Genomic DNA, 22,833 nt, shown 5'->3' with positions numbered 1-22,833 from the left:
ATCCATTTTAAATTCCGTCTGTAGCAACAAAATATGGAAAAGGTCCAGGGGTGTGAATACTTTCTGAAGGCACAGCAAGGCGAACTACATTAGGGTTGGAGTGAAAACCTAAAGGACCGTAGCACTCCAGGAACATGGTTGGAGAGAGCCCTGCTGTAGACTTCCAGTCATTGTGCTTACGCTAGTTAGCATTGGCTCGCAAAAACTAACTATAGCTTGCTTTATACTGGACACAGAGACATAAAAATGCCAAAATCCATAACTCTTAAAGCTACGATTAGCCGATATATTATAACTATATTTTCTTTAATAATGGTGGTAAAACTCAAGTCTTGTGCCATGAGATTCAAGATGGTCGACAATGCCGTCCCTACCATGGTCGCTGAAGCGCCGCTGCTTCTGGTTGGCCGATATGCTGCGTGTGACCTTGGAGTGGGCAGGCGATTGGCTGGAACTGTTGTTGGCCTCGCTGCTGGGCCGTGACCTTTGACACAGGTTGCTATTGGACAGCGACTCGCTCCCCTCAAACTGTCCAATGAAAGGAGGGGGGTGGGGGCATTTGAAAAAACAAAAGAGTCATTGCACACATTATAACGTGGTGGTCATGTAGACTTAAAGGTAGACTGCAATATGACATCAGTGGGGCGAATTCCTGTTTATAGAAATCAACAAGAAAATTCTAACCTACCAAGACCGCCACTATTGGCTCTTCCCATGCTTCAAGGGAGGGCGTACATTGGGAAGAGGAAATAATGGCAGTCTTGGCGGATTAGAATTTTGTTGTTGTTGATGTCTGGTAAGCAGGAAGTTGCCCGCTGTGAATGATTATTTCAGTCTAAAGTATAGCTTTAAAACACAGTTTAAACTATAATTTTGACCTCATGGACTGTCAGTCCTTGATCCATATCTCCTAATAAAAATTTGAGTGTGGTTGCCCCTTCCCTCAGCTTTATAGCAAACCAAGTCGTGGAGCTGACGTTTTGTGGTTTACAAATAAAGGAGTAAATCTTTAATGTGCGTATCCATAGGATACACATGAATTGTTTGTTTGTGAAGTCTGTCATTATTATGGCTATAGCCCATGTCTCACCTCGGCTGGTTTCCTGCCCAAAAGGAGGTAAGTGGCCATGGTCTCGTCGTACTTCTGTCCTGTTAACGCATCAGTGATGTCCTCTTTGGGGAAGCCCATGGTTATCATCAGTTCTGTAGGGAGAGAGGAGGGAACATAACACAATGAATGAATGGCATGAAAATGGTAGTAATATAATGTAACACCTGAAGTTCCCTTAAGAATAATAACATTATTGTATTTTATCATATTGTGGCATGGAATTGATATTTTTCATAAAATATAGCGTGTTACAAAACAGCCCATAAGTGAGGAAGGGAGAGAATCCAATCAGACTTTTATGATATTGGGCGTGTGTGACTGACCTATCCGTTTGGTGTCGTTCCAGTCGGGTTCCGGTTCCTGATGGGGCTTCAGCTCCTCCTCCTCATGGCCCACGTTCATCCAGCGGTCTCTCATGATTTGCTGAGGGGCAGACAGACAGTTAGATGGACCAATGGACAAAGAGAGACAAAGATAGAGAGGACTAAACAGCTTCAGCATAGTGAAAAACATGATACTTTGTACATCTGTATGCCCAAGTTGGAATTAGTAAGATGTAGAAGAAAAAAAAACTGAGCAACACATCAAAGTGTTCCAGCGTCTAGAAGCCATCTGTTTAACATGTCTTCTTTAGTTTCATTAAAGCAAAGTGTAGACGTGAACTAGAGATTTCTATATCTACATGAGCATGCACATGTGGTATGTGTTTGAGTCCATAAGCGTGTGTCCATGCATGTGTGCGTGACCGTACATTCGCGTATGTTTCAGTGTGTGTTGCTCGCACTCTCTTACCTCCAGGCTGCTCCGTTTGCCAGGGTTGAGCACCAACAGTTTCTTCAGCAGGTTTTCACAGTCTGTAGACATGTAGAACGGAATACGATACTTCCCTCGCAGCACTCGCTCTCTCAGCTCCTATTGAGGGATATAGAGAGTAGAGGTTTTGGTTTAGTCTCTAGACATGTAGAAAGGAATACGATACTTCCCTCTTAGCATTCTCTCTCAGCTCCTACACAGGACAATTAACAATAACAGTGGATGAGACTTTTTGGCCAAAGGAAGAGAAAGACTACCACTCAACACTTTATTTGACATGAAAATGTTAAATATGTAATTGGACCATGTCAAATAGTGTGACCAAAAACAGTGTTTTGTTTTGCAGTACTGTATAAGGCCTACGTAACTTTAAGTGTGACAAAAAAAAACTTTCTAGCAATGAGAACTGTGGAACAACTGAAACAGCAGTATTTGACTACGGTAGCAACTGAAGGAGAATGATGTGTTCCACACACACCTCCCCTTGGGAGATTCAAAGGGCATAAAGGATGACCTCCAGACTACCGTCCATCTCGCTTTATCCTTACATCTGTTCCATACATCCATCCCATGCCCCACCACACAATCAAGTATGTTGGCCTATCAAAAAAAAAAAAAAAAAAAAAAAAAAAAAAAAAGTGAGAATAGGCATTGGTCTGAAGCCGAAAAAGGAAATTCACATGAGCACCACAATGCCCATTCCATCCATGCTATACCAAGGTTTTCTAGCACACAGCTTTGACCTACTACAGTAGCTATGTGTAGGCAGGTTGCTTCGGATTCAAACGTCCTCAAACAGCCTGATTCATACTCTTAGAGGAGGTGCTTTCACAATACCGTGATTTGTAACGCAAAAACACAGTGTGGTGAAGAAAGTAAAAGTGCAATATGTGCCATGTAAAAAAGCTCAAGTTTAAGTTCCTTGCTCATAACATATGAAAGCTGGTGGTTCAATGTTCCCAGTTAAGAAGTTTTAGGTTGTAGTTATTATAGGAATTATGACGCGTTGACTATTTCTCTCTATACCATTTGTATTTCATATACCTTTGACAATTGGATGTTCTTATAGGCACTTTATTATTGCCAGCCTAATCTCGGGAGTTGATATGCTTGAAGTCATAAACAGCACTGCGTTTCAAGCATTGCGAAGAGCTGCTGGCAAACGCAGTAAAGTACTGTTTGAATGAATGCTTACAAGCCTGCTGCTGCCTACTACTGCTCAGTCAGACTGCTCTATCAAATCATAGACTTAATTATAACATAATAACATGAGCTTTTGGTCAATATGGTCAAATCCAGAAACTATAATTTCGAAAACAAAACATTTATTATTTCAGTGACAAATATGGAACCGTTACGTATTTTATCTAACGGGTGGCATCCCTAAGTCTAAATATTGCGGTTACATTGCACATCCTTCAATGTTATGTCATAATTATGTACAATTCTGGCAAATTAATTACCGTCTTTGTTAGGAAGAAACACAGGTTGCAACAAGCCAGGCGGTCCAAACGGTTGCATATACCCGGACTCTGCTTGCACTGAACGCAAGAGAAGTGACACAATTTCCCTAGTTAATATTGCCTGCCAACATGCTTTTATTTTACCAAATTATGCAGGTTTAAAAAAATATAATTCTGTGTATTGACTTTAAGAAAGGCATTGATGTTTATGGTTAGGTACATTTGTGCAATGAATGTGCTTTTATTGCGAATATGCTTTTGTTAAATCATGAGGCGGAAGGTAACCTAGCGGTTAGAGCGTTGGATTAGTAACCGAAAGGTTGCAAGATCGAATTCCGGAGCTGACAAGGTAAAAATATGTCATTCTGCCCCTGAACAAGGCAGTTAACCCACTGTTCCTAGGCCGTCATTGAAATTAAGAATTTGTTCTTAACTGACTTGCCTAGTTAAATAAAAGGTAAAAACAAAAGTAATAAGTTATATAGATTTTTTATAAAATCACCCATTTGGCGAAGTTGAATTAGGCTGTGAATCGATGATAATTTAACAGGCAACGCAGGACAAGCTAGTTAACCTAGTAATATCATCAATCATGTGTAGTTAACGTGATTATGTGAAGATTGATTGTTTTTCATAAGATAAGTTTAATGCTAGCTAGCAACATACTCATTGCAGCCACAAGGTGCTTCTGACGCTGCACTCGCGTAACAGGTGATCAGCATGCCACACAGTTTCCTCATGGATTGCAATGTAAATCGGCGTCCAAAATGGTCGATTACCAATTATTATGAAAACTTGAAATCGGCCCTAATTAAAATCGGTCGACCTGTAATTCAAATTGCAATTGATAAAATGCAATTGTGTTTGTTGTTCGTAGCTTATGCCTGCCCATACCTTAACCCCACGATGGGGCACACTGTTCACAATGATGATGTCAGTAAACCGCTCACCAACACGACACCATACACGGTCTGCGTTTGTGAGGCCAGTTGGATGTACTGCCAAATTCCCTAAAAGAACATTGGAGGTGGCTTATGGTAGAGAAATTAAAATTAAAGTGTCTGGTAAGAGCTCTGGTGGACATTCCTGCAGTCAGCATGCCAATTGCACACTCCCTCAACATTTGAGGCATATGAGGTATTGTGTTGTGTGATAAAACTATACATTTTAAAGTGGTATTTTATTGTCCCCAGCAAAAGGTGCACCTGTGTAATGATCATGCTGTTTAATCAGCTTCTTGAAATCATGCTGTGCGTTTTATTTAATTTATTAATTGATAAGATCCCAGCTCAATTCTACTGATCATTGCTCAAAGCAAATTGGCAAGAGCAACAAACAACGACTGAAGCAAATATTTACTATGCGACTACACAATGTAGCTGGCTAGATGGCTACAGGAGCGTGAAATATGGATGGGCTGTTCTCAATGTGTTGGGAGCGGCCTGTCAAAACTAAACTAAAAAACGGTCAACACATCTCCTCCGGGAGGCAAACCAAAAGTGTTCTGATCCACAAGCACTAACTTTAACCATTACACTTTGAATTCTGTTCTTAACACATTGACTTAAACAGAGCATTTAAATGTCTGGAAGCGTTCATTCCAAAACTATTTTATTCATTCACACAATAGTGATTGCATATTTATTTCTCTTGCTTGGATAAATACAAGTCTAAAACAGTGGATTTGTTGAAAACAGACTCATTTAATCAGGTAAAGACTAATTTCCTTTTTATTTTGACTGAATGCTGCTGCAGGCTGCAACCTGATCTAATAGCATTTCATATTATTCTGTACATAAATCCGAGACACTCCATTTAGTAAGTTGTTTTTATATGGTATGTATTATTATTTTAAGGAGGTGGATAATATTTAATATTGCAAATAGATTGTGGCTTCTATCAATGTAATTGTCTACATAATTTCCAATCCCCCAAATATTTATATAATTACACACACACACATACGCACACACACGCACACACACGCACACACCAAAAGTTTGGACACCTACTCATTCAAGGGTTTTTCTTAATTTTTACATTGTAGAATAATAGTGAAGATATCAAAACTATGAAATAAAACATATGGAATCATGTAGTAACCAAAAAGTGTTAAACAAATAATTTGAGAATCTTCAAAATAGCCACCCTTTGCCTTGAAACCTTTGCACACTCTTGGCATTCTCTCAACCAGCTTCATAAGGTAGTCATCTGAATGGAATGCATTTGAATTAACAGGTGTGCCTTATTAAAAGTTAATTTATGGAATTTCTTTCCTTCTTAATGTGTTTGAGCCAATCAGTTGTGTTGTGACATGGTAGGGGTGGTACACAGAAGAAAGCTTTAAGTCCACATTATGGCAAGAACAGCTCAAATAAGCAAAGAGAAATGACAGTCCATCATTACTTTAAGACATGAAGGTCAGTCAATCCAGAATATTTCAAGAACTTTTAAAGTTTCAAGTGCAGTCGCAAAAACCACCAAGCGCTATGAAGAAACTGGCTCTCATGAGGACAGCCACAGAAAAGGAAGATCCAGAGTTACCTCTGCTGCAGAGGATAAGTTCATTAGAGTTACCAGCCTCAGAAATTACAGCCCAAATAAATGTTTCACTGAGTTCAAAGAACAGACACATGAACATCAACTGTTCAGAGTAGACTGCGTGAATCAGGCTTTCATGGTCGAATTGTTGCAAAGAAACCTCTACTAAAGGACACCAATAAGAAGAGACTTGATTGAGTCAAGAAACATAAGCAATGAACATTAGACTGGTGGAAATCTGACCTTTGGTCTGATGAGTCCAAATGTGTGATTTTTGGGTCCCAACCACCGTGTCTTTGTGAGACGCAGAGTAGCGGAATGGATGCTCTCCGCATGAGTGGTTCCCACCATGAAGCATGGAGGAGGTGGCGTGATGGTGCTTTGCTGGGGACACTGGTCGGTGAATAAGGCCCACTTAACCAGTTTGGCTACAAAAGCATTGTGCAGTAATACCCCATCCCATCTGGTTTACGCTTAGTGGCACTTTTTTTTCTTCTCGCTCTTCAACAGGGCAATGACCCAACACACCTTCAGACTGTTTAAGGGCTATTTGACCAAGAAGGAGAGTGATGGAGTACTGCATCAGATGACTTGGCCTCTACAATCACCCAAACTCAACCCAATTGAGATGGTTTGGACCGCAGAGTGAAGGAAAAGCAGCCAACAAGTACTCAATATATGTGGGAACGCCAAGATTGTTGGAAAGCATTCCAGGTGAAGCTGGTTTGGACATTGTCCTGTTGCAAAAAACACATGATAGTCACACTAAGCTCAAACCAGATGTGATGGGGTATCGTTACAGAATGCTGTGGTAGAATGTGATAGAATGCTGTGCTGGTTAAATGTGCCTTGAATGTTTAAATAAGTGACAGACAGTGTCACCAGCAAAGCACCCCCACACCACCTGCTTTATGGTGGGAAATACACATGCGGAGATCATCCGTTGAGCCACACTGAGTCTCACAAAGACACTGCGGTTAGAACAAATTTCCATGGGTCTAATGTCCATTGCTCGTGTTTCTTGGACCAAGCAAGTCTCTTCTTATTGGTGTCGTTAAGTAGTTGTTTCTTTGCAGCAATTCTACCATGAAGGCCTGATTCACACATTCTCCTCTGAACAGTTGATGTTGAGCTGCGTCTGTTACTTGAACTCAGTGAAGCATTTATTTGGGCTGAAATTTCTGAGACTGGTAACTAATGAACTTATTCTCTGCAGCAGAGGTAACTCCGAGTCTTCCTTTCCTGTGGCGGTCCTCATGAGAGCCAGTTTCATTATAGCGCTTGATGGGTTTTGCGACTGCACTTGAAGAAACTGTCAGAGTTCTTGAAATGTTCCGGATTGACTGACCTTCATGTCTTAAAGTAATGATGGACTGTAGTTTCTCAAACTCATTAAGGAGTAGAATAATTCCACAAATGAACTTTTAATTGAAAGGCATTCCAGGTGACTACCTCATGAAGCTGGTTGAGAGAAATCCAAGAGTGTGCAAAGCTATCATCATGGAAAAGTTGGCTATTTGAAGAATCTCAAATATAAAATATATTTAGATTTGTTTAACACTTTTTTGGTTAATACATTATTCCATATGTGTTATTTCATAGTTTTGATGTCTTCACTATTATTCAAAATAGAGAAAATAGTAAAAATAAAGAAAAACCCTTGAATGAGTAGGTGTTTTAAAACGTTTGACCGTTAGTGTAGTCAATACAACAATTTGTTCAGCACTTTTGAAAAATAATTCAGAACATGGGCCATCCTCACAATATTCTCCCTGTACACCATGTCGGAACCATAGGATAAATAAAGGGGGCATATAAGCACACACTGGTCTTACAATATTCGATGATGACATTTCTCTAAAACAGGCTACAGGCTACATGTGTACCACCAAGTCAGAACAGTAGGCTAAATTATGAGGGGGAAAGGTACCAAATTATTAGGATGAGGCACATGGGCTTCTAACAGCTTACCACACAACATACATGTAGTATTACTTTATGTACACTGTTGCTATCTCCCTGGCATATTACAGAGAAACTTGTTTATCATGGTTGGAGTCCTTTAGGCAAACTCCAAGTGGGCTGCCTTCTACTGAGGAGAGGCTTCCGTCTGGCCACTCTACCATAAAGGCCTTATTGGTGTAGTGCTGCAGAGATGGTTGTCGTTCTGTAAGGTTCTCCCATCTCCACAGAGGAACTCTTGAGCTCTGTCAATGATCATCGGGCTCATGGTCTCCACCCTGACCATCCCAATTGCTCAGTTTTGCCGGGCGGGTAGCTCTAGGAAGAGTCATGGTGGTTCCAAACTTCTTTCATTTAAGAATGATTGAGGCCATTGTGTTCTTGGGGACCTTTCCTGCTGCAAACATTTCTTGGTACCCTTCCCCAGATCTGTGTCTCGACACAATCCTGCCTCGAAGCTCTACAGACAAGCTAACATGCTAAGTAGTTGAAAAGTAGCTAAAAAGTAGTAAGTAGTAGCAAAGTTGGTAATTAGCTAAAATACTAAAGTTGTCCATGGTGAGATTTGAACACTCAACTTTTGGGTTCCTAGACATTCACATTATATGCCTATCCTTCCACCCCAGCAAACCATCCTTGTTTTTGCCATAACTGAGAATTAGTTATTGTCAAATTGTCATATTTCTGAAGTAAATCTCTATTTTTGATGTATATGGGATGTTATAGAAGGGTCAATATACTTTTTGTGTGATTTGGCTCGTTTTTGAGAAACTTACACTATTCGCGATTCACTTCCCAATTTCTCGTTGTGCAGTATCAGGGCTAGAGGTTGACCGATTAATCAGAATGGCTGATTAATTAGGGCCAATTTCAAGTTTTTTTTTTTTTTTTACACCGTTATTCAATCTTTATTTAACTAGGTAAGTCAGTTAAGAACACATTCTTATTTTCAATGACGGCCTAGGAACGGTGGGTTAACGGCCTTGTTCAGGGGCAGAACAACAGATTTTTACCTCGTCAGCTCAGGGATTCAATCTTGCAACCTTACGGTTAACTAATCCAACGCTCTAACCACCTCCCTTCACGAGGAGCCCGATTGTAAAGCGAATGCAGTAAGAAGCCAAGGTAAGCTGCTAGTTAGCATTACACTTAATCAATCATAATCACTAGTTATAACTACACATGGTTGATGATATTACTAGTTTATCTAGCGTGTCCTGTGTTGCATATGCAGTGCGCATTCACGAAAAAGGACTGTCGTTGCTCCAACGTGTACCTAACCATAAACATCAATGCCTTTCTTAAAATCAATACAGAGAAGTATATATTTTTAAACCTGCATATTTAGGTAAAAGAAATCCAGGTTAGCAGGCAATATTAACCAGGTGAAATTGTGTCACTTATCTTGCGTTCATTGCACGCAGAGTCAGGGTATATGCAAGTTTGGGCCGCCTGGCTCATTGCAAACTAATTTGTCCGAATTTTACGGAATTATGACATAACATTGAAGGTTGTGCAATGTAACAGGAATATTTAGACTGATGGATGCCACCCGTTAGATAAAATACAGAACGGTTCCGTATTTCACGGAAATAATAAATGTTTTGTTTTCGAGATGATAGTTTCCGGATTCGACCATAATAATGACCTAAGGCTTGTATTTCTGTGTGTTATTATGTTATAATTAAGTCTATGATTTGATAGAGCAGTCTGACTGAGCAATGGTAGGCACCAGCAGGCTCATAAGCATTCATTCAAACAGCACTTTCGTGCGTTTTGCCAGCAGCTCTGCTGTTTATGAATTCAAGCCTATCAACTCCTGAGATTAGGCTGGTGTAACGATGTGATGTGAAATGGCTAACTAGTTAGCGGGGTGCGCGCTAATAGCATTTCAAACGTCACTCGCTCTGAGACTTGGAGTAGTTGTTCCCATTGCTCTGCATGGGTAACGCTGCTTCGAGGGTGGCTGTTGTCGATGTGTTCCTAGTTCGAGCCCAGGTAGAGAGGGACGGAAGCTATACTGTTACACTGCCAATACTTAAGTGCCTAAAACAACATCCAATAGTCAAAGGTATATGAAATACAAATGGTATAGAGAGAAATAGTCCTATAATTCCTATAATAACTACAACCTAAAACTTCTTACTTGGTAATATTGAAGACTCATGTTAAAAGGAACCACCAGCTTTCATATGTTCTCATGTTCTGAGCAAGGAACTTAAACGTTAGCTTTCTTACATGGCACATATTGCACTTTTACATTCTTCTCCAACACTTTGTTTTTGCATTATTTAAACCAAATTGAACATGTTTCATTATTTATTTGAGGCTAAATTGATTTTATTGATGTATTATATTAAGTTAAAATAATTGTTCATTCAGTATTGTTGTAATTGTCATTATTACAAATACATTCTAAAAATTGGCCGACTAATCTGTAACGGCTTTTTTTGTCCTTCAATAATCGGTATCAGCTGTTTCATTAAAGTATAGTGATAAAGGTCTTTAGATGTTGTACACATGAAATTGTATCATTCCGAACTTTATCTGCAACGTTATAATCCATTTTGTGCGACTCCAGATGTTTATTTTACCAGCTGTGCTGCCCACAGGACACGCTTGGCCTGAAATATCTATATAAATATACTGAGAGCGTGTCACGTGCGCCAAATACAACAACTGTTGACCTTACAGTGAAATGCTTACTCACAAGCCCTTAACCAACAATGCCGTTTTAAAGAACATTTATTTTTGGAGCTTTTGTTCATCGTTGTGTACCGATACTGCTAAACAAGCAATGAGGAATCGAATTGCGGCTGAGGTAAATTTTTCAAAAACAAGCCAAATCACACACCAACAAAAACTTTCCCTTCTATAACATGCTATTTACACCAAAAATAGAGATTAACTTCAGAAATAGGAACATTGATTTTTTGTAAGCATACCAAATGTAACATATCATACTAATTTCAGTGTCCTTGATTTACATTTAGTATGTTCCTTCTAATCTATGAGACCAAACTGGCACACAGCAAGTCACGTAACCAAGCAATGAGTCTGATGTTGTTATTTTAACCTGGTGCAGCGTGTGGAGCTCCGACTATGTTTTACTTGTGTATGGCGATTTGGGATTTTCTGTGTACACACTGAAAAGTAATTTGACACTGTTGATCAGTCAGCACACATTTGGGTTATAAATGTAAAGACGCCAGGAGAGGGAGTTTGTTTATGCCAGAGCTGGAATTTATTCAACACGTGTTTGAAACAGCGATGCTGTTAACCATCAGTTGCCCTTTCCAAGGATATCTATACATGTGCATTTGGGGTTCAACCATATTTTATATTCGGTTCAACATAGCTAATTTACTGTTTCTTAACAAAGCAATTCGTTTTCTCTGTTATAGTTTGTGTTGTGGTCTTGGTTGTTCTTAGTCGAGGAAATGTTGCGTAGCCAACTGCAGTGTTTATCATGTCTGAAATCTGGCTACCTCGTCTTAACGTTACCGTAGCTCGGTCTGTACAATGCAAATGAAAGTGATTAGCTTGGCAGTTTCCCAAAGTAACATTAACTAACTACTTATATTTTGCGTAAGAAAGTATGATATATTGTGGTGAATGATCTGGCCATCAACGTTAGCCAACATTACAGTCTTTGGGTGGCTTAAGTTACTTAGCTAGTTAAAGTTAAATTGGCTTTCATAGCAGCCAAGGACGTTCGCTAGTTTATTTGAGCATATTTTTTTGTGCTCCGATTAAACGCAAGAGTCTAGATCAGCAGTTAACACATGATGACCTTATGTGAAAAACCTTACTTGGCTATATATAGCTAGCTTTCCTCGCTTGTTGGTTAGCTACCTAGCCAGCGTTAGCTCTCGTCTAACATTACATTGCGAGCTACCTACCTAGCTAATCAAAACTACATTCATTGGCCAGCTACCTTTATTTGCCTGTCCATTAGCTAGCTAGCTTTCAGCTGACAAGTGTTAGCTGGCTTCAGAGGACAGCTGCGGGACTTTGTACAAGCAAGCTAATGTTTGCTAGTTAGCTTCCTAGCTAACCCAAATATCTGCTTGCATTTATGAATTAACCTCAGCTTGAATACCACCATATAGCTAGCTATATACAGTAGCCTAGGTTTGTTCGCATACACTTATAACTGGCAGCATGGTGCAAGTAGCTGTGTTGTTGCCGAGCAACCGACCCAGTGTTATTACTCGGCATTTGGGCAAAAAAACAAATATGTTAACATTGTCAGAAATGCTACAAAAGGGCAGCACATCGTTGTTTCTTAAAGGACGGGTCACTTTATGGATGCTATAGTCTCATTTTAATCTGACGTCCAGAATTTTAACTAGGTAGGCACAACAAATACTCCTTTAACTCAATTGCTAATGACCCTGTTAAAAAAATGCGGGGAGTGTGTTGTGTACCTCCAATAAAGTAGATTTGCAAATTTTTATCGAGATTGGTGTCATTTTGGAATTTAACACTGAGCTTCAACCAATACCTATAACATTATGACCCATAGGTTCCATACAGAATATCCCCCAAAATTCACACACACAACCACCCCCCACCATACACACCTTTAGATTCTGTCCATCAAAGGGCAGTGAGCCGCTGACAAGTGTGTACAGTATGACCCCCAGGCTCCAGACGTCCACCTCGGGCCCGTCATACTTCTTCCCCTGGAACAGCTCTGGGGCAGCGTAGGGCGGGGAGCCGCAGAACGTGTCCAGCTTACTGCCTAGGGTAAACTCGTTGCTAAAGCCGAAGTCTGCAATCTTGATGTTCATGTCTGCGTCCAGGAGTAGGTTCTCAGCCTGATTTGAGATTGGAAGAGGAGGGTGAGTATCTGTATACGAGAGACACAGCAGACAGAAAGACGGATATACAGTGATCGAGAGAGGAAGAGTCTGAGTGTCTGTCTCTCAATCTGTATCGATCAATGTCTACTCAGACACACTCAGACAATGAGTCACTGTGTGTGACCCTTGATGGCGTAAAGTTCCAATGCTACAGCAGCATGTATGGTATTGGTTTTCACCTTCAGATCCCTGTGGACGATCCTCTTCTGATGGCAATACTGCACTGCAGAGACAATCTGAAAGAGAAAATTCTGTTGGAGGGGGACAATTTTTTCCCAATCCATTCCTAGGGGTCTCTAAGGCTGTACATTTCTACCCCAGCATTAACACACTTGATTTAACTAAATCAACAAATTACCATAGCTAAGCTAACAAATCTCAATGGTAGATTTAGCCGCTACGCAATCGCTCTACTGACGCTAAAGATATCTCTACAGCTAGTCAACATTAGCCGCTAAGCTATGCTACGCTACAAATTAATTAGTCCCCATTCCTAGAGGTTGGATTGCATTAGCCTCCTTGCAATAAGGCTAATCAAATCTCTCATCAGTCAGAGATAGGGTACTCTGTTTGAATGCTACATAGATAAGTCATCCTTCCTCCCTCGAGGTATGCTAACGCTACATCAATTCTGACAAGACTGGATAGGACAACACATATTTTCCAGGGCCGAATTCATAAAGTATGTCCAGAGTAGGAATGCTGACCTAGGATCAGGTCCCCTCGGTCCATATTATCTCATAACGATCTAAAAAAGCAGATTCTTGAACAGCAGTCCTATTCTGAGACACATAATATGGGAACTGATCTGTTAGCTTAGGTGAGCAGATTTTAGCTGCGCGAAAAATGGATTACCCCTCTACAGTTCTTAATCGTAGCCTATCAGCCAAGTTTGGTAGCTATACTGTTGGAGGCACGGTCGTTCATGCGGTGGTTACAATATAGGTTATCACTGATAAATATTAACATAAAAAGGTAAACGAATTGGGTACAGTGAAAGACAGCATTTTTACATGCAAATCTGATTGGATACAGTGTTTGATTATTTAAATATCAGACTCATTTTAACTTCTGAGTTGCTTTTTTCTTTGAGGGCTAATCGGGGACATTTCCAGGGACAGGTCACCAGAATCGGGGACTGTCCCGGAAATTGGGGACATCTGGTCACCTTACAGTTAGCTCAAAGGAGAGGTAAAGGAAGGATGCAAAGAAAAGGTTAGACATTTGCACCATTCAAATGAACAGTTTAGACTTTTTGTGCAATTCTATATTGACTCCTAGGTAGATCTGAAAGGACTGGATAGGGGTCAGCAACAGTCATAGATTGACCTTGCGCTCTGAATTTTTTGCCATGTTCCTTACACCCTATCCAATTGCTTCAGATCTACAAATGTGGTGGGTAGTGGATAGGGCTAGGGGTTGTTTCTGGACAGGGCCATTGACTAACCTTATATACTTGGGAGAGACACTTCATAAAATTATTTTGCTATGCTTAAGGACTACCACTAGAGTCTAGAGGAAAGGCCTAGTCCCTTGTTTCTAGACGGGGCCATTGACTAACCTTATATACTTAAGGGGAATCCGTTTAAGTCAAATTTTCACTTAGTCACGCAAGGATGCTGCGATGCCAAAACACAGTGTGGGTTGACAGAGAAGTACACTAGGGGAGTAATAAAGTACTTCTAATGATGTTCTGTGTTTCTGCTTGGTGAATCAGCATGAGGTCTGTTCGTGCTGAGTAACAGATAAGGGAATTTCATGAGCACACACACACGCTCGCAGACACACACACTTTACTGAGATGTTATCAACTCACACACTGCCTGGCTTGTAGAATACACACAAACTGTAAGAGACATGCCCAACCTCGCCTGTAGGACTCAGTGGCATGACACACACCCTAATAGACAGCCGGCGCCGATGACGTGGATGCCGATTAAGGTAGCCCCCTGCACCTCTCTGATTCAGAGGGGTTGGCTTAAATGTGGAAGACGCATTTCAGTTGAAGGCATTCGGTTGTACAACTGACTAGGTATCCCCCCTTTTCCTGTAGAACATGAACATAAATGCAGTCATACACGCACTGTCTGTTCCCAGGAGGTCATTAGCTCATATTTATTCAGAGCACGGACCCGTCTTCTGCAGTGCCTTTCTTTCCTCCCTCCCCACAGGATGACAGAGGATATGTCTGGTGACATCACTGCACCTCTTCACACAGCGGTTTTCAGCAGTGTGTGTGCGCACGCACGTGCTTGTATCGCTATACTCCGTGTGTAAGTGTGTGTTTGCTTGCTGGAGTGTGTCCGTGTCCATGTGAGTCTGCAGTTGTGTGTGACTGAGTGTTAGCAGTAACTCACCTGGCGAAACTTGGCCCGAGCCTCCTTTTCCTTCATCCTTCCATGTGCAACTAAGTAGTCAAATACCTCACCTGGACAGGTCGAGAGAAAGAAAGAGCGAGGTCTGGAGTGAGGGAGGAAACATCTACTGCAAACCAAAAAGCTTTGGCAGCTCCAGTCCTGGAGAGCCGCAGGTGTGCAGGCTTTTGTTCCAGGCCATCTCTAACACACCTGATTCAAGTCATCAGTTAATTACAATCTTCAGTTTGTACCAGAATAATATGAATAATTTGGCATCTTAGCTGATGTAGAATAAAAGCCTGCACACAATGCGGCTCTCCAATACCTGGGAGTTGTCTGCCAATGTGCAGACAAAATATACAAATGTCTCAAAAGAAAGAGAATGTGTGCTTACTGAACCGGGAAAAGACAATCATGGTCGAAACATGTATCACTTGCCCAATAAAATACTGTGCATGGGGGGAAGCATTATAGTTAAGACAGTCATTTTAGATTCAATCATTATTTTGTTCATACTCACCACCACTGGCGTACTCCATTATCAAATAAAGTGTCTTCTCAGTCTCAATGACTTCAAACAATTTAACTGGAGAGAAAAGGAGAGAAATAGTGGATGAGTGAAGACAGCCAATGAGGACAACACATCCCAAAAAGGGTGCATCTATACCGAACAAAAATAAACGCAACATGCAACAATTTCAAAGATTTTACTGAGTTACAGTTCATATAGGTAATCAGTCAATTTAAATGAATGAATTAGGCCTTTATCTATGGATCTCACATGACTTGGCAGGGATGCACACACTCAGCCATGGGTTGGCCTTGGAGGGCATAGGTCCCACCCACTGGGGAGCCAGAACCAGCCAATCAGAATGTGTTTTTATAACAAAAGGGCTTTATTACAGACAGAAATACTCCTGCAGGTGAAGAAGCCGTATGTGGAGGTACTGGGCTGGCGTGGTTACACGTGGCCTGCGGTTGTGAGGCCAGTTGCATGTACTTCCAAGTTCACTAAAACGACATTGGAGGTGGCTTATGGTAGAGAAATTAACATTGAATTCTCTGGCAACAGCTCTGGTGGACATTCCTGCAGTCAGCATGCCAATTGCACACTCCCTCAAAACTTGAGACATCTGTGGTATTGTGTGACAAAATTATACATTTTAAAGTGGCCTTTTATTGTCCCCAGCACAAGGTGCACCTGTGTAATGATCATGCTGTTTAAAACCTGTTAAGGATATGGCAGACTTATGCCCCCTTTGGAGGAATTGGGTACCCCTAGTAAACTGAAAAAAAAATCTGTCAAATTGCTAATATATGCATATAATAATTATTATTGGATAGAAAACACTCTAAAGCTTCTAAAACCGTTGGAATTATGTCTGTAAGTATAGCAGAACTCACAGGGCAGGCATTCTTCCAAACTAGTTTTTGTGGTCATGAAAGTTGGAGCAACTTTGACGTCATCGCCCCCACCCTTCCCAACCAGTTATGATTCTGGGGAGACGTTCTATGTCTTCCACTAGATGTCCTCATTCAGTAGAGCTTTTAATCGTTCAAATCCCGCGAGAATTGGCCCTATGGGAGTGAAATTAGTGCGTGCCATGAGAAAATATGTTGTGCGTTGTGGCGCGAATTGGTCCCAGCCATTCCTTTGTTCCAGCACTCAAGAGAAGGACAGACGATGACCGATTGAATTGAAATTTGTTTTGTGTGTTTAAAACATCATAAAGCTTGCTTCTGCACTTAGTTTGACCTGTTTAGTCGACATATAATATGTAATTTTGAAGTTTTGATGCGCAACTTTTCCGGACCAGAGGACATTTTGGGTGCATTTCAGCTGATGTTATTAGCAGTAGCTAATACAAAGACGCAAGACTTGAAACCAAACAATGTATTGGGTAAGTATGAAGCCTTCCAGAACATTCTGAACGAAGACCATCGAAGGTAAGGGAATATTTATGCTGAAATCTGTGTTTCTGTTGACTCCAACATTACGGAGAAATGTAGCTTGTATCTGAGCGCCGTCTCAGAATATTGAATAGTGTGCGATTTCTGTAACGTTAAAAAGAATTGTAACAAAGCGATTGCATAAAGAAGCAGTGTATCTTTCTAACTATATGTAGAACATGTGTATTTAGTCAAAGTTTATGATGTCTATTTACGTTATCTTGCCGCGCTACCTAGATTTCCTGCGGACATTGAGTAATTTCTGAACATGAACTCACTGTAAATGGACATTTATGGATATAAATGGCATATTATTGGAAAAAAAAAAATGTACTGTGTAACATGTCCTATTACTGTCATCTGATGAAGATTTTCAAAAGGTTAGTGAATGATTTATTTTTTAATCCTGCGTTTGTTGATTGCATGTTTTGGCTATTCAAATGAGCTGTGTCTGGTGGTGGTTTGACATATATATGTGCTATGTTTTCGCCGTAAAACATTTTAGAAATCTGACTAGATGCTGGCTGGCTTGCTGGCTAGATGAACAAGGTGTTTATCTTTCATTTGAGCTATTGGACTTGTTAATGTGTGGAGGTTAAATATTTCTAAGAATATTTTTGCGTTCCATGCGCCACCGTTCCATCTGAACGTGGGAGGGTAGAGTCCCAAATGGGAACCAATATCTTAGAAAGGTTAATCAGCTTCTTGATATGCCACAAAGGCAAAGGAGAAATGCTCACTAACAGGGATGTAAACAAATTTGTGCACAACATTTGAGAGAAATAAGCTTTTTGTGTACATGAAAAAAAAACTAAGCCATGATTTGTACAAAGAAAGTGATTAATTTCTCATTGATCTGGATGCATAAAGGCTCTTTCAAACACACACACGTGTGTGCGCGGATGCTTTTGACTTAGACACACGCCACAGACAAATACATTTTAATGAAATAATGAAACATGTTCCATTTGGTTTAAATAATGCAAAAACAAAGTGTTGGAGAAGGAAGTAAAAGTGCAATATGTGCCATGTAAAAAAGCTAACTTTTAAGTTCCTTGAAAGCTGGTGGTTCCTTTTAAAATGAGTCTTCAAAATTCCCAGGAAATAAGTTTTAAGTTGTAGTTATTATAGGAATTATAGGACTATTTCTCTCTATACCATTAGTATTTCATATACCTTTGACTATTGGATGTTCTTATAGGCACTATAGTATTGCCAGTGTAACAGTATAGCTTCCGTCCCTCTCCTCGCTCCTCCCTGGGTTCGAACCAGGAACACAACGACAACAACCACCCTCGAAGCATCGTTACCCATCGCTCCACAAAAGCCGCGACCCTTGCAGAGCAAGGGGAACAACTACTTCAAGGTCTCAGGGCGAGTGACGTCACCGATCGAAACGCTATTAGCGCGCACCCCGCTAACTAGCTAGCCCTTTCACATCGGTTACACCAGCCTAATCTCGGGAGTTGATAGGCTTGAAGTCATAAACAGCTCAACGCTTGAAGAACAGCGAAGAGCTGCTGGCAAATGTACGAAAGTGCTGTTTGAATGAATGCTTACAAGCCTGCTGCTGCCTACCACTGCTCAATCAGACTACTCTATAAAATCATAGACTTAATTATAACACAACACACAGAAATACAAGCCATAGGTCATTAATATGGTCAAATCTGGAAACTATCATTTCGAAAATAAAACGTTTATTTTTTCTGTGAAATACGGAAACGTTCTGTATTTAACTAACGGGCGGCATCCCTAAGTCTAAATATTGCTGTTACATTGCACAACCTTCAATGTTGTCATAATTATGTACAATTCTGGCAAATTAATTACGGTCTTTGTTAGGAAGAAACGGTCTTCACACAGTTGTCAACGACCTTGGCTTCTTGCTGCACTCGCATAACAGGAAGTCAGCCTGCCACTCAGTCTCCTCGTGGAGTGCAATGTAATCGGAGTCCAAAAAAAATGCAGATTACCGATTGCTATGAAAACTTGAAATCGGCCCTAATTAAATCGGTCGACCTCTAGTGGAAACCAGCACGCTGAGTCTGTTTCAACAAGTAAAGGAATGAAATGACCCCCTTCCTGTCACACTCATTTCATTACTCTGGGCATAGAACGGGAAAAGAGAAAGGTAGTAAGAGACTGAAGGTTTGATCAGGGTTGGACTCAAGTCAAATTGACCTGACTATTAAAATATAAATGACGATTACTTATTTGTCCATTGTCTTAAGGAAACAGATTTGTCTCCTTCTTTATTCAAATTCCTCAAAACCCCATATGCACATCCCAGGAGCAGTTTAGAACCTAAGTGTCCTGCTCAAGGCCACAATGGCAGAAGATGGCCTCTAAGATTCAATATCAGCGACTGCCTGCACAACCCACCCTAAACTATCCCACCTAAAACAATAAGCCAGCTATCGAGAGCAAAGCCACCCTAATAATTGCCAGCCCTGCCCATCCACTCATCTAGCCTGGTCCCAGATCTGTTTGTGCTCTTAGCAACTACATAGCTGTCATTGTCAAGCCAAACCTGTTTGACATAATGCGTGACAAAGAGCTGGCATGATCGCTAAAACAGACTGGCGCTCAGGCTACCACTCAACTACTGCTTCAACCTGTTCCCATCAGGTCAGGTGGTCAGATGCATTAGATTTGGATTAGTTCTAAAAATGGGATTCATCAGCCTAAATTGAACAACAATAAAAAGGTACTGCAGACATTACCATGATTGGAAACATAACCCAAAAACAGAAAGACAGTACATGCCAGTTATGGCTGAAATAAATTGTATCTGTTGGTGAATAATGGGTTGTAAAAAAGCAACTTGGCGAGTCTGGGTTTTTTAAGTGACACTGGTTACCTTCAGATAAATCTCTGCCCTTGCCTTGAAGTGTGTGTGTGTATTGTGTAATCATTCCCAGGCCCAGGGTCTTAATGAAGCCACCCCCCAGTCCAAAATATGTTTTATGGGAGTACTTCTGACCACTCGGTGGCTAGCCGGAATGGGCCAGCCCAGAAAAGGAGCATCTCAAAGTCAACCGGAATGGGATCCGGTTGAAAACAAATCATACTAATAAGGACTGCCGGCTCCCTTTTCCCTAGTTGTCACTGCACAGCCACATCCCGGAATGCCGTTTCATCCTGGAATGCCGCATCGCTTTCCATCAAGTTCTCTTGTTATTAGTTTGTCATTCTTTTTATTTGATGTATCCTTTATCTAGCCTGGCATGTCCCATTGATAGAGGCAAATGTTTTGCTTTGGACAAGAAGTAGCATAAAGACATTAATAGGAAGACAATGCATACATGTACTTATCCTAGGCCAAGTCTCCCGAGCTGGCGCAGCGGTCTATGTCACTGCATCTCAGTGCTTGAGGTGTCACTACACACCCTGGTTCGATTCCAGGCTGTATCACAACCGGCCGTGATCGAGAGTCCCATGGGGCGGAGCACAACAGGCCCAGGTTAGGGTTTAGCCGGGGTAGGCAGTCATTGTAAATAAGAATTTGTTTGCCTAGTTCAATTTTAAAAAATGGAGACTTTGGGTGATATTTCATTTTTGTTTTTGATAGCTCTGTTCTCAAAACTGTCCACGTCAGAGTATGGAAAGAAATGGATACAAATGAATTGGATGTTGTACAATAGGTTTGAAAGAAGTCGTGTGAAGTGGTAGTAATATGGTAGTGTTAGTATTAATACGGTACAATCTCGCTTCACACTTGCATTGCTTTTGAAAATAACTTGCATATAGATGATAGAATAGATATGTTGGTTGGTCTTACCTATATTGGGGTGATTCAAGATCTTCATGATCCTGACTTCACGAAAGAGCTGTGAAAAGAAGAGAGAAAGATGCCATCTACAATCATAATCTCCTGCAATCAAACTAACTGCCAGGGATCATTCGTCATTTTCATCACGGAAATCAAGGAAACAAAATAACCAAGAACAAAATCAGTTTTGAAAGTGAAATAAGATAACACTGTCTTCTTGCACAGAAGTTGGATTTGTATCTTGACTGGAATGACTGGAGCATATGATTGTCATCTCCTGATGATAATTGTTGGTACTGTGAGTGTTCAAGAGCTTCACTGACGTTTAAAAAAGCCCAGGGCCACATTCAGATCGTCGAGCAGTTGCATCAGTGTTTTTTGGATGACAATGCAGCTGCATTGAACAGATGTTTCAGATGAACAACATGAGCATTTCAGGGTACAACACCAAGATTAAACATCTGTTAGAAATAGTTTAGGTCAGCGTTCCCCAACTTGCGGCTCGCCGGCAGAATTTGGGCCGCGGGTGAATTTTATTTGGCCACACAAGTTATTATTGATGGACACAAAAGACAAAAAACAACACTGGCAAATCAGTTCTAAGTGATTTTAATTTTGGAAAATTGTTCCCACACATATTAGAGAGATACAGTATATGTGATCGTATGCAAATGCTAGCAAGGTTTGAAATGATTATATATCTGTTTGGGCTTCTTGCTGTCAATTTGTAGTGTACAAATGATTTGTAATTATGTTCCGGCCCCCTGACCATCCTCTCAAGAAAAGATTGGCCTGCGGCTGAATCTAGTTGATGATCCCTGGTTTAGGGTGTACATCACTAATTACACAAGTAATTAGTGATGTACACTAATTACTTGTGTAATCAGTGTACATCACTAAATATACTGTATCCTACAGTATAGGATACTGTAACAGTTTAAATCAAACTTCTGTCTAGGATCAAGACCCTGATTTAGGGTGTACATCACTAATTACACAAGTAATTAGTGATGTACACTAATAACTTATGTAATTAGTGTACATCACTAATTATACTGATGCTGCATTCTGGCTATTACCATTAAATGAGATTAAACTGCACACCTCCAGACATGTACTATACCAGACAGTCAATACCATTGCTGGGCAGCTGCTGTGACACCTAATTGTCGAACCTCTGGACTGCCCCTTTTATTCAAACAATAACAGAACGATAGCTGAATGTTACCCAACAAGTCCACATAGACATTTTCCAGAAGTGTAACTAGAATACGGGCTTTAAAGAGAGCTGGAGAGATGATTGACATGCCTGCTGAAGTGGAGTAGAACATTAGGCATTTTCATCTTTGACTGCTCATGTGTGCAGCGAATTAGTCACTGCTTCATAGATGGACGACAGGCTTTGTATCCGAGTGTGGGTGTACTGTGTGTGTGTTAAAGTGAGTGAGGGAATTAATAGTGTGCGTGAGCTTACTGTGTGTGTTTGACAGACATCCATAAGGGCTAATGGGGTCCGCGCGGCAACAGTCCCTGTGGCGCACCGTTACCCGTGTGATTAGGCAGGCCTCTGTCAAGCGGTGACAGGGTGCTGTAACATGTGTTGGCTGCCTGTCCGCTCCTCCCGACTCCCTCCTCTCCCAGAGGGCGAACGAGGACCAGTACCCTGCCACATTGTCTGTAGTGGTCAAGTTACCAAAACACCAAGTCAAGTATCATGATAAATAAAATAAAATTTGATTAGGTCACATGCACGGAATACAACAGGTCTTAGTGAAACGCTTACTTACGAGCCCCTAACCAACAATGCAGTAAAAACAAAAAATGCAGATAAGAATAAATCTAAAAGTAACAAGTAATTAAAGAGCAGCAGTAAAATAACAATAGCGAGACTATATACAGGGGGGGGGGGGGGGGGGGGTACAAGTACAGAGTCAATGTGCGGGGCACCGGTTAGTTGAGGTAATATCTACATGTAGGTAGAGTTATTAAAGTG

The 22,833-nt window shown here is 40.8% G+C and overlaps 1 protein-coding gene across 4 annotated transcripts in view; it reads right to left on the bottom strand.

The window, feature by feature from the left end:
* LOC110486072 (serine/threonine-protein kinase MARK1) overlaps positions 1-22,833 on the bottom strand; it is a 94,588-nt gene that overhangs the window by 11,106 nt on the left and 60,649 nt on the right. For all 4 annotated transcript variants that reach the window (XM_021557400.3, XM_021557401.3, XM_090196143.1 and 1 more), the window contains 9 exons: positions 20,850-20,898; positions 15,636-15,701; positions 15,116-15,186; positions 12,938-12,994; positions 12,477-12,713; positions 1,904-2,023; positions 1,435-1,534; positions 1,091-1,203; positions 375-528 (listed from right to left, as the gene is read on the bottom strand). In XM_021557400.3, coding sequence (XP_021413075.1) covers positions 375-528; positions 1,091-1,203; positions 1,435-1,534; positions 1,904-2,023; positions 12,477-12,713; positions 12,938-12,994; positions 15,116-15,186; positions 15,636-15,701; positions 20,850-20,898 — 967 coding nt within the window. The remainder of the gene's footprint in view (positions 1-374; positions 529-1,090; positions 1,204-1,434; positions 1,535-1,903; positions 2,024-12,476; positions 12,714-12,937; positions 12,995-15,115; positions 15,187-15,635; positions 15,702-20,849; positions 20,899-22,833) is intronic.

The sequence above is a fragment of the Oncorhynchus mykiss genome, chromosome 13 (genome assembly GCF_057628025.1).
Source record: "Oncorhynchus mykiss isolate SJ-2025 chromosome 13, ASM5762802v1, whole genome shotgun sequence".
Lineage (NCBI taxonomy): Eukaryota > Metazoa > Chordata > Actinopteri > Salmoniformes > Salmonidae > Oncorhynchus > Oncorhynchus mykiss.
Note: the sequence above shows the minus strand (reverse complement) of the source record. Positions and strands in the feature narration are given on the sequence as shown.